This window comes from Brachycentrus maculatus, unplaced genomic scaffold (genome assembly GCF_059751285.1).
Source record: "Brachycentrus maculatus isolate JH-2025_06_01 unplaced genomic scaffold, ASM5975128v1 h1tg000004l, whole genome shotgun sequence".
Classification (NCBI taxonomy): Eukaryota; Metazoa; Arthropoda; class Insecta; order Trichoptera; family Brachycentridae; genus Brachycentrus; species Brachycentrus maculatus.
This window is the reverse complement of record NW_028280759.1, coordinates 2,879,788-2,892,500: the sequence shown is the minus strand read 5'-3', so window position 1 is coordinate 2,892,500 and position 12,713 is coordinate 2,879,788. Positions and strand designations below refer to the sequence as shown.

Genomic DNA, 12,713 nt, shown 5'->3' with positions numbered 1-12,713 from the left:
TTTAACTATTCCAAGATGAGTAAAGGTAAGGTAAAGTAAAAAAAAAAAAAGTTCAATTTTGTAAAAAATTCTTTATGATCTCTTAAAGTCTCTTTAAGAGCTTAGACGGTGCTCGTTGGCAATTAAAATGCAAAGCCAGCTTACCGACTAACGCCAGCTTAGCTGACTAACGCCAGCTTGTCAGTTCATTTCTCGTATAATAGTTTGTTGTTTTACATTTATGAACCTATTTCATCATTTACAACTTTTGACATGATATTATTTTTTGACATCTTAACAAAGATGAAAAAGCAGCAGAAACTCTTTTATTTGTATGTGAGGTCCGAATCCTAGATTATTTTTTCATAAATTTACAGAAAGGCTAGAAAATATCCTTTTCATTTTAGCTTATAATTTGACCAGTTAATTTATTTACAACATTTTGAGTGTGTTGAAATACTTATTTAAAAAGCTTCCCCATCTTACCATAGATGTCTCTCTTGAAATTCTAGTGAATTCAAACACAATGTTTCGAGTGTGATCAATATATTGGATCAATATATATTCTTGGAACTTCTTATTAAGAAGTTCCAAGAATTTGAGTACTGTAGTTATCAATCATGGGTAGAATTGGCGAATGTTACGCATGTATCACGTGATACCAGTGATATCAGTGATCACTTAAACCAGCCTATGACGGTTGCTAGCCCCGTAAATGCCCAGACTTCCATATTCTTCTTCATCTATTTTATCATATTTATTAGTAGTTTTTTAGTAATTTATTTTTTTATGATATAAAATTGTTTTATTTTATGTTTCTGTGTTTCCTACAAAGAAGTGGTATTGATTCCTTAGGTCATTAGCCAATACTTTGAACGTGCAGTATACAACCAAGATGACTTGGAAGCACGCTCCAATATGCACCTGGCTTCCACGATGGCCGGAGTCGGGTTTGGTAATGCCGGAGTTCATCTGTGCCATGGCCTGTCTTATCCTATATCGGGAAATGCCAATAAATTCCAACCCAAAGGATATAGGTAATTGAAAAAAAATCTAATTAAAGAAATATAGTCTAAACACTTATTCTGGTGAAAAATACGCCTTGAAAAAACGTCTGAAACATTACTATCAATTCTTAGGACCCTAACTATCCATCATATGATTTTTTCTCTTTGGGATCCTCTCCCTCCTTTATGCCTTTCTTTCTGTTACCAATTCCCAATTCTTTGTGTTTTATTTTCTCTAATGTGTATATACAAACACTATCTGCCCACTGTTTCAAACAGCTTTATTAGGTTCAAATATTGACCATTATCATCTATCTATTTTTGGTTGGCTTCAGGTAATATGTCTCCCAATGTACACATATATTTTACATAGTTTCAATAGTTTATTTTACAATGAGGATAAAAGGATACTTAACTTCACTAAGCAGAGCAGTGTAGACTGAGTACCCGAAGGTCTCGGGTTTGAGTGCTGGATTAAGGCTTAGATCTCAAGCTTGTATCAAGCGCTCAAATCAGAATGCTTTCAGCCATGCTCAGGGCTGGTCGTGTGCTCTGGCTCAATTTAAAAAAATGTGAATTGGACTCCTTACCGTTCAATAACTCTTTTCTTTTCAAAACCATGTATGAAATTATTTCGAAGAAAGACTTATTTTTCCAATGCAAAAACGATGTTTTAAGAAATGATAATTTACGTAAAATGTTACCTGGGTTTAGAGAAAATAAAGTTGCAATTTAACGAATACTTGGCCTTAAGCAGCTATTTGTTCCATGGTATAATTATTTCATAGTGCTTTAATGACTATCTTTTTAAATTTGTTTTTACGCAATTGATTAGCTGATTTGATGTATTATGTTTCAGTGATGACCATCCCATCATCCCCCACGGCTTGTCAGTAGTGATGTCAGCTCCCGCCGTGTTTGCCTTCACTGGATCTGCCTGTCCGGAGCGGCACCTGGAGGCCGCAGAGCTGCTGGGCGCTGATATTTCCAACGCCAAGAAGGCTGATGCCGGAGCCATCCTTGCCGACATAATACGCAAGTACATGAGCATCATGAAGGTGGAAAATGGTTTGTCGGAGCTCGGCTTCACTAAGGAAGATATTCCTAAACTGGTGAAGGGAACCCTTCCCCAGGTTTGTGTTATTACTACTTTTACATACTACCGCTGCCATAACACCATTTAATAGGGCATAGAAGATGAAATGCCATGCACATTTTGCACAATCCCAACTTTCTCAAATGCCCTCCATTTCCATAGACTCTAGACATGATTTTATCAGGCTAAGTCTTTCTCGTCAATTCTTGTCCTATTTTCCTATTGACATTTTACAAAATTTTATATGGTATACATTTGTTGTATAAGAGTAAACCATCTTAGATATACTTTTCAATTATACCTAGTAGTTTTTAATTGCTCAATTTTTAACTCGGTCATATATCGGTTTACAATTATTTTCTACACATTTATCTATCGCAACTATCTCTGAGAAACGCGCCAAATGGATCGGTCGTGTGTTGAGACAGGAGGGTTTCCTGCACCTAATAATAGAGGGAACAAACGCCAAAAGACGCCCACGCCGTGAATATCTTTGCGACTTATACGAGAACATGGGCTGTTCGACGTAATGGGGAGTTAAAGAGGGTTTTGCAAAATAAACCAGAGTGGCGAAGGAGGTGTCATTTGTTGCTGCAGGCAAATCCACAGGATTGAGACAAGAAAAAAAGAAGTATCTGACAGGTTGGTCCTGCATATGGGGACTTAACAGTCTGTTTTTTCATGAAAATTGATTACCTGTAGTCATACTGCCATATCAAAAATAAAAATACGCACTTTAACTCTTGACTATTTTCCTAACCTCTTGACATATTTTGGCTTATAGTTATGGTTATGTTTCTATGATTGACACTATCAAATTTATATCTCAGACCCTATTTAATGATGGGTTAAAAAAATCATGAAAACCTCTTATTGGATGTGATTATAAATCTAACTTTTGTTTTTAAACATTGAAAATTTTTATTTTTCAGCACCGTATTACAAAGTTGGCACCGAGGGAACAAACCGAGGAAGATCTTGCTGGACTCTTCTTGAACTCTATGAAGATCTTTTAATACGTTCACAAATTATTATTAAATTAAATTATTATATTAAGTATAAATTAGGCACTGTGTCTCATATAGAGTACATACCTGGATATCCCAAATATGTTCTTCGTGAAAATTTCATTGATTGATTCAGCAGTCACTTTGTGGTAAAATCTATCCATTTTTAATTAAGTTTTACTGAGTAAATGAAATATTGTTAAAAATCTAACCCTACTTTAACAGTAGATTTAATCTATCTTATTTTTTCACATCTTGCTATGATGACAATTATCATTAACTGTTGAAGCGACACTGTAATATCTGAACATAAAAATAACATGGACACGACTCTTATGTCCAGCCATGTTCGTATGGATATTTGGCATGTTACAGGACATGTTAAAGTAAGCAAACTATGCAGACACAAACTCTTGTTCAAAGTGCCCATAGATACTGTATGTGATCTTTTGTATAATTATGGCTAATGTATCGGTAAAAATAAGTCGGTTTATTCAACAGGTCACTATGACAGTCTATATTGTTCTTATGAACAAGTCTATTCAGTCACCTTTATGTAAATTTCAAAAGGGGTTCAGTCTCCGCGACATATTCCTCCGCGTACACCTCTGCCCTGCCCTCTAGCGGGTGCTTAGGGTCATAGGTCAAGTTGCCAGAAATATTGCGGTGTAACGATTAAAATAAAGTTTTATTCTCATGTGTTTGTCGTATATTTAAACAGATTTTTATCCCTTTGATTAATACGAATTTCAATGATATAAATATATTTTTGTAACAATAAATCTTTTATTACCATATTTGCTGCATTTGTGTCACAACTTGTGTTCATATCCATAAACTGTGACCCAGAAATCCTATAAGAGACAATTTCATGATGCCAAAGTTCATTGTTGTAGAGGTATCACCTGACCAGCGAAATAAACAGATTTTCCCTTTGTATGACTATAATGTATCCACAGTTATTACATACATGTGCTTTCAGTTATTCTATAGGTTCTTCTTATGGGTTCTTTCTAAAAAGGGGTGGTTAGTAAAAATATGTTTTGAAGTTTTATAATTTATTTTCTCTATAATAGTATCAGGTATCTACACAAGAACAATTAACAAATGAATATTGTTTCACATTTCATTTCCACAAAATAGTATAAATGGAATACACCATTTCTGACGTTTGTGGCACACAATACTGAGCTGACTCACTTTCCTGATCAAATTATGTCAATATTCAAAGATCAACAGAACTAGAAATTCTTAATGACACTGACAAAGGACACAAATAAACCTTGCAAATATGTATCGAGTTATATCGCAGATTAAGAATTTTAAATTTAGAAGATATTTCCAAGAGATCTTAATTAAATTGTTAAGTGATCAATATTAGTTAAAAGCCAATAATTCATATTTGATAGTGCTCAGCAACGTCCGAAGGAACAGTGAAACACCATGAAACAATTTCTAATCACTAAAATATTTGAGGAATGCACGTTAACATTATCCGCAGTAAACAATGACCATTGTGGCATATTTACTCGGGTTGAAGTCCATCGAACAATGACGTAATCTTTTTTATAACATTTCGCATACAACTATATATTCTAGGCAGTTATAAAATTTTAATAAGATTCATAGTGAATTGGAGGATCTACCAGTCTCAGAAGTTGCCAATGATAATATTGCGTGTTACGTAAAAACAGTAGGCCATTAAAGGTCTCAAACCTCAAAAAAGTCAGACAATGTCCGACTCCATAATGTTGACAGCGAACTTAGCTCGTAATTGAAAAAAAAATGTGATTTAAAATAAAAAATAAATAGTTAGAACATATGTATATTTACAACGCCACAATAAAAAAATACTTCGTACTATTCACATTATTACTTTTTTTTTAATAAATACAAATATGAAATTATCAACGAGTTTAAGAAAACTCATTTTTATTACAGACTTTGAAAAAGAATAATTACACTGTAAAAATATATTTATAAATGTGTTTCTAATACCTACGGTCTATTATAATACATAAACACATAGAGAAAAACTAGCTAAGCGTCTTTGGCATACAATTAGTGTTCGTGTGAATGTATTACTGGAACAACTAAACATTACATACAAATGTATACGCTATATAATATATGTTGTACCTTTATTTAGTACAAACAATTCAGAAGACTTAATAATAATGTTAATAAATACATAAATTAGATCCATATAATTTATGCGATAAACTTGCCGTAACAATAAAAACAAAGTAATACATGAAAAATCTGGAATTAAAAATGAAAAAAATATTTTTGGCCAATTTTTAAACTTTTTCACATACTATGGTGAATGTTATGACTAATTGTGAATGTATTGGCCAGAATTCATGTATCATGCAGTTATTTCAGATATTAGCAGAAATAAACTAATTTAAAATATCCGGTACTTACAAAACAATGACTTTTCACAATAATGTTAGGGCGTTATATTTAAAAACCATAATGAAATAAGAGTAAGAAAAACATCATATTGACATCCATAACTTTTTGTTTGGAAATAAAATATTATTTACACACTTAATGCACTATATGGCAATTTATATTTCATTTGTATATTGACATTATACTACAGTGGAAATCGTTTAACACAAAAAAAAGATGAATAGCATTCATTCAAAAATACTCACCGATGATTAGTAAAAAGTTAATATTCAAAGTGTAAACTTGTTCTTTGGGAGTTTACACATTAAATCACCTTACATTGGATACACTGTTTATTTACAATACTCATACTTGAACAAGAAATTTATATTTGAAAAAATATATGCATTAATTGTAAAAATTGGAAAATTGTATACAAAAACTGAACACAAGACAGTTATTTTTTTTAACAACCGGTAATCCTATTAGTTTTTTACCCTACTAGGTACCTACCTAAATACGATATGTAGCGACCGGTAAATGCATGCATGAAATTATATTACATTTTGTCAGGACCAGAATATTACGTCAACCAAATGTTCACGTGTGTTTACGTGTTTAACTATTTCCACTGTACAAGCATACAAAGCACGGAGGTCGACTGAATAATCCACTGTACAAGCATACAAAGCATGGAGGTCGATTGAATAATCCGCTGTACAAGCATACAAAGCATGGAGGTCGATTGAATAATCCACTGTACAAGCATACAGAGCGTGGAGGTCGATTGAATAATCCACTGTACAAGCATACAGAGCGTGGAGGTCGATTGAATAATCCACTGTACAAGCATACAGAGCGTGGAGGTCGATTGAATAATCCACTGTACAAGCATACAGAGCGTGGAGATCGATTGAATAATCCACTGTACAAGCATACAAAGCATGGAGGTCGATTGAATAATCCACTGTACATACATACGAAGAACGGAAGTCGATTGAATAATCCACTGTACAAGCATACAGAGCGTGGAGGTCGATTGAATAATCCATTGTACAAGCATACATAGCACGGATGTCAATTTAATAAAGTTTGTTTGGTAAACAGGTTGTCCATATTATTGGTTGTCACTTCACCTTATTTCCAAAATTTAGTAAAAACATAGTGAAAGTAATTGAATTAACATCTATTTATCATACATAAATATACATAATGCACTTTCTGTACAATAATATAAGTATTATAAATGGCATTTGTATGCGAGAGCATTTCATTTCCTAATTAAAATGGCCTTGGAGTGAGTTTTGAATCTTCTTAACCTAAACCGTATGAGAACTTTACAATTTACAAAAATTATAAAATATCTATAAACTGAACTACAAATGTTGAGAATGATGGCGACAATCAAGTTGCTATTCGCTCCTATTTAAAAAGCAGTTCACTTTGTTAAATATCACATTGTTGAAATATTCCTAAAAAAATGTCGAGATTAACAGTACACCTCAGCCTCTCGACGTAACTCACACTATAGATTGTTCCTTTTAGTTCCCATTGTTACATAGGAAATTATATTTTTACAATCCTGATAATTTTACTATGAAACAACATGTAAAATATATGTAAAACAAATTTTGTTCAAGTTTCAAGAATGCCGATGGCTAATCTTTAAAAAATATCACTACATATTTTCCAAAACTGCCCACAAGCAGTCCACAAATATATAAACTGTCAGATTGCTACATTACTTGAAACAGGGAAAACTTCATCATGATAATGTGTATTCCCTTTCATCTTCCAACTATAGAAATAAAGTACATTTCACATAAGATCGCTAATGAATGCATTCATCAGACATCTTTAAATAATAAACATAATATAATATACATAAAATGTAATTATTTTTTGGAGGAATCAAGGATATATATAAAAATATGTAATTATTTGTAATTTATAAAGACCTTTTAGAAAGAAGAGTTTAATCTTTCTAAAGCTAAATTCATAATGTCATGATAAGCACTTTTACACCTATGGATTCAATAGTGCTTTTGGAAGAATAAAATCTTACTTTTATCATAATGTTTGAGACAATTTTGTTCTATCAAATGTGCTTTCATTAAAAAAAATTGAAACTTTTTATTAGACCGCAATGGTTTTGAAAAAAGGTATGCAATATAGAACATTATGAAGATATAAAAGCAAATATCAATTTCCAAACATTTAGGGTTTGGTACACAATTTTTTCTTCATTACATGTAGTCATTTATAATAATAGAAGTTTTTTTGTTGACATTTAGGTAAGAAATTATCGAGCCATAAGTCTTGATAAAAAATCCAATAATGTAACTTCGCACTAATGTTTGTTTTGAGTCCTGGATCACAGGTTTTGGGAATTAATCAAATGAAGATCGCTTTGATCAACTTTGAGTTTTCCCAGCACTATCTCATCCAGTAGAAAAGTATGAGATATTTGATTTGATCGCCATTATACTTTATTCGAAAGCTCTCCAAAACTGAGTTTAAATTCGGACTCTCGAGTGAATAAGAATTGCCTTAAAAGCTTTTGGCCCGTTTTATAATTCATCTTAAAAGAGAAGTATTGAAAACAATTTGCTCAGAAATCGGCATTCGTTTTATTTTACCATCATATATTTTGTTCTGTCTCAAGTAAACTATTACATTACTCATTAAATAAAAACTAATAAAATCATTGAAAAAAGGGTATCCTTATGAATAAAAATGTGATGTTCATCTTTGTTCTATTTTTTTAATACTTATTTATTAAAATTACAGATGTTCCCATTTAAAATTTTTGTTCAAACACTTGAAATTGTGACGCCGTTAAGGGAACAAGTGTGGTCTGTTAGATATTAAAATATTAGCTTTGACAGTGCATTCGTTATGATGATTTTTCCTTTGTTTAATTAACTATCTTTCCACCGTGATACATAATTTGTAGTTATGCAGTTCAAAGTGGAATAAACGCCGTTGAGATTACTGAAATAAGGATGGCGGAGTCTCTTCAGTCTGGTAGCATGTGCACAAAGGAGATGGGAAACATTCCTCTGCGATGAGGATTCCCTTCGACGGTTCCTTCCATCCAGTTGTCATCCTCCGTTCGATCGTTCAAGACGATGATAACTTCCCCCTCCCGGAATGAAAGTTCGTCTTCATTATCGGCTGAACAATCGTACAAAGCGCGACATCTTTTTAAAGGACCGGCCTAAATGAAAAAAAAATTGATATTTAATATTTCAAACAACACAACTATCAAAGAATATTGGAAAATGTCAGACGTATGCCCGTTGGCTCATTTCATTTGATTTGGAATTTCGCTAATAAAAAAATTATTCCAGTGGATTTTCACGTTGTATGTAACGTGTGTAATGTCATTTGTTAATATGGTTGTGTAGTGTGCTATTATTTGATTTTGATTTAACCCTTATCCGCATTCAATATTGAATAGGGTACGAAATCCTATTAACAGTGTTTTTTAAATTGTTAATTACGTAAAGACTCAGGATCAGGGTAATATTATAAATATTAGAGCGAAATCACTTTTATTTCTTTTGATCCCCTGGGAATCCAACCCAGGATCTCCAGCATGGTAGTAAAATGCACAAACCACTACACTACGGAAGCAGACAAATAATATTTATAACTGTTGTTAAATAGACTGACAATAATCAAAATGTGTCTATTGGGCTTCACTGCCAATCAGAGCCATACATAGGAAAAGTGAGGTCTTGTACAAAAACTTTTGAAAGGCGAAAAAACAAAAGGAAAAAAAAATACTTTCAGATCCATTGAAAATTCTTCTGAAAATTTTCAAAGATTCTTTTTTAACGCCTGTTTAGAATTTTTCTACCGTATAAAACCTTGCTCTTTCCTCCACTTTAAAACAACAATCACACACGCATCTATTTAACAACATGAATACAGTTGAACCTGGATATCTATAAGAGACCTATATAGAAGACAAACCTCTTTAAAGGAGAATTGGCTTGAGGTCCTGTTATTTTACCCCTCTGTAAAATAGACCATGGAAGAGAGACCTAAAGAAGTCTTTTATAAAGATGAGAGAAAAATGTTCCAGTCCCTTCGGTTCTCTTATATCCTGGTTCGACTGCAGTTGAATAAAATAATACAAAATGAAGGAACAATTTTTTAAAGAATTGTTTAACTAACCATATTGATGGAAGCGCTTGGTGATCTCGAATGGAGACTGGACACATCGGACACATCGAGACGATTCTCCGTCAGCCTCTGATCTGCGTCATACGATATGACCGAGTGGTCGGATAACTCACAAAGCTCCAACGATGAATCTTGACTAGAACAATCCTAAAATATCGAAGAAAAAATAAACATAAATGATACAACGAGCATCCATACTAACATATTATTGCCTTTACATTTAATATGTTTTGTTTGAAAATACATACATTGGTAAACTTTATAAAATAAAACAACTTTGTCTAATTTTATAATGTTTTAGAATTAGTACATAAACCCTGATGATGATAAGATTCTTGTTGAAACCGGTTGGAAAAAGTGTACCAAAAAAAAGTGGTTAAAACAAAGTTGTTTTAGTTTATAAAGTTTATAAAATGTGCCACAAAGTATCTGCGAAAAATATTCAAGAAACATATATTGGTATTTAAAAATAGAAACTGTAAAGATGTTTTATGAAAATTTAAATAACAAAGTATTTTAAGTTACCAAAAAGTTAACAGTGTATAATATTTTATAAAACCTAATGTAATAAAAACTGGTACAGGTTAAATAATGTAATTAACATGAACCTAAATATCTATTTATTAATATAAAAAAGGAAACATGCACTACGAGAGGTTATTTATGTTACAGTTGGAAAAACCCGAGTATATAAGTCTCATTAAAGTGTAACTCAGTTACCTTATTTAATAAGGTATGATTTATATGTACCAACAAAAAAAGTTAATATGTATGTTAAATTGGAGTAAAAAGAAATCATTAATAAAAAAAGTCATATGTTATTTGAAAACCAAATATTGAATAAATTGACATGCGCAAAAAGATATATTATTTGTGCATAATTTGTATACAATGTGAATAGATTTTTTATTGTCCATAGAAAGAAAACCTGATAAAATATAGTTTTTAACATTTCTTCTTCTTCAAACCCTCATCCGCACCCGATGGTGCATATGGCTCTGAATCATATAAACGCAGTGTTATCTAGATCGTTAATACATGAAGGAATGGTGATAAGTCCTCCGCTTTAGGCACCAGTCCAGGGTAATATTGAATAAAAATTAGAGTGAAAAAATCACTTATATATATATATTTGACCCCCCGCCTGGGAATCGAACCCGGGACCACCAGTACGGTAGCCGAGCGTGCTGACCATTACGCTACGGAGGCGGACGGAGGTCCGCCAGTTTTTTACAACTCAGTTATAATATCGTGATCTCATTCCTATTTACAATACGTGGGATATAAAGGTGAGCAGCGGAATTGTGAGATAAAGAAGATAATACACAGTAAATTCAACTAACCATTTATCCTATAAATAATAATACGACCATCTATGTTACAAAAAGAGAAGTATAAAAACAAAATCGAAATTATCTTAAAACTAATGACAGGGACACGAGGATCATATATTAAAATTGACATAAAAATAAACCGCACACGTGATGACACAACATAAGCCATGCTAATAAAAAAATAACCAAAGGGAACATACATAATAGAAAGTGGGCAGAAAGCTGTAACTATAAAGGCCTCCAGCAAAATTTAATTTACCCTTGTCTCTTTCTTCTGCGTGACATAAAGTTGGCTTGCTCTATTTTTTTTCTGGTAAAAATAAAAACATTTATTTAAAAGTTCTATGCCCTGCTTCCAAGCCATGTTCCTGGATTTTTTACACCCAGAAAAATACATTTGATCGGATCACATATTTTCTCACTACACAGGAAACTGGCTTTTTAGTAATTTGTGAGGCCATTTGACACTTTTACACTATAAATATATGATTAAAATTGATTTATTTTGAGAAATACATAATTATGTATTCAAATCTTTGATAATAAGATGTAAGATCTAATAAATGTTATTAATTGATATGGGTTGGCTATTATGTTATATATAATCCTGTATTCATATTTATAACTGGCATTTAATTTGTAGAACTCCATTTTAATTTATATTTAAAATATTACAATCAAACACTGATTTTTAGAGTCTTCTAAATTGTATTTTATAGTTAAAAACACAAAAATTTAATTTGTGACAATTGTTTAGCTTTGTTATGGTATTTTCAAACTGCTGTTTTGCATTTTCAAACAAGAGTAGTTTGAAAATGCCATAACGAGGCGAAACAATTTACACAAATTTTATTTTTGTGTGTTTTTAATAATAAAAAAACAATTCATTAGACTCTAAAAATTAGTGTTTCTTTTAAATATTTAATATATAAATTATAATCTTGTAGATCAGTGGTTCTCAAACTTATTTAGTCTTTTTAATAGATTTATATTATCCACTGACACTTCGTGATGAAATGGCATTTTTAATATATTATTAGATTAAAACCAGTCTGATGATGTCGGTAACGACGAAACCCGGTCGCTGGTCAAATAAAAATAAAGTGGAAAAGCTAAAAATATTGGTTTTAATCTAATAATATATTATTTGGTCTATCGCCCACTTTGAAAATCAATTATTTTTCAGCGCACCATTGTTTTTACTTTAACACATCTTAAAACCAAAATGACATTTATTATTTTAATTTTTCTGGGCCCCTTCCGCCCCCTTCCAGGCCACCAGCGCCCACAACAGGGCGTTATCGCCCACTTTGAGAAATACTGCTGTAGATGATATATTTTATATTCATATTTATTAAAAATGAAAGAGTTATATACTTTTCTGGGTGGTGGAGTAGGGTCCTCTGTATTGTGATGGTGCGAGTTTCCATTGTGGAGGGGCGTCCCGGGAACAGACTGCGATGGCGGCGGCACGAGAGGGGGGGTCGGAGGGGGTTGCTGCGGCCGCGCCTTCAATGTGCCCCCTTTAAACCAAATAATAATGTAAAACAAGACAAATTAATTGTAATATTTTTCCATTTTTACGTGAACAACGATGGCGTTTATATCGTGGGTATACTAGCAAAAAACGTTAACTCGAAAATCTAAAATTTCGACTTAATGATGCAGCATTATAAAGTTTTCAACATTCTATAAACTG

At 32.3% G+C, this 12,713-nt stretch overlaps 2 protein-coding genes across 6 annotated transcripts in view; one reads left to right on the top strand and one right to left on the bottom strand.

The window, feature by feature from the left end:
• Positions 1-3,328, top strand: part of T3dh (Type III alcohol dehydrogenase) — a 21,095-nt gene extending 17,767 nt beyond the window's left edge. For all 4 annotated transcript variants that reach the window (XM_088277215.1, XM_088277223.1, XM_088277240.1 and 1 more), the window contains 3 exons: positions 835-1,016; positions 1,846-2,119; positions 3,015-3,328. In XM_088277215.1, the coding sequence (XP_088133341.1) occupies positions 835-1,016; positions 1,846-2,119; positions 3,015-3,098 (540 nt within the window). In that variant the 3' untranslated portion in view covers positions 3,099-3,328. The remainder of the gene's footprint in view (positions 1-834; positions 1,017-1,845; positions 2,120-3,014) is intronic.
• An 802-nt stretch (positions 3,329-4,130) lies between these two features.
• Asap (ArfGAP domain of ASAP) overlaps positions 4,131-12,713 on the bottom strand; it is a 139,714-nt gene continuing 131,131 nt past the window's right edge. For both annotated transcript variants that reach the window (XM_088277181.1, XM_088277188.1), the window contains 3 exons: positions 12,392-12,537; positions 9,672-9,827; positions 4,131-8,706 (listed from right to left, as the gene is read on the bottom strand). In XM_088277181.1, the coding sequence (XP_088133307.1) occupies positions 8,506-8,706; positions 9,672-9,827; positions 12,392-12,537 (503 nt within the window). In that variant the 3' untranslated portion in view covers positions 4,131-8,505. The remainder of the gene's footprint in view (positions 8,707-9,671; positions 9,828-12,391; positions 12,538-12,713) is intronic.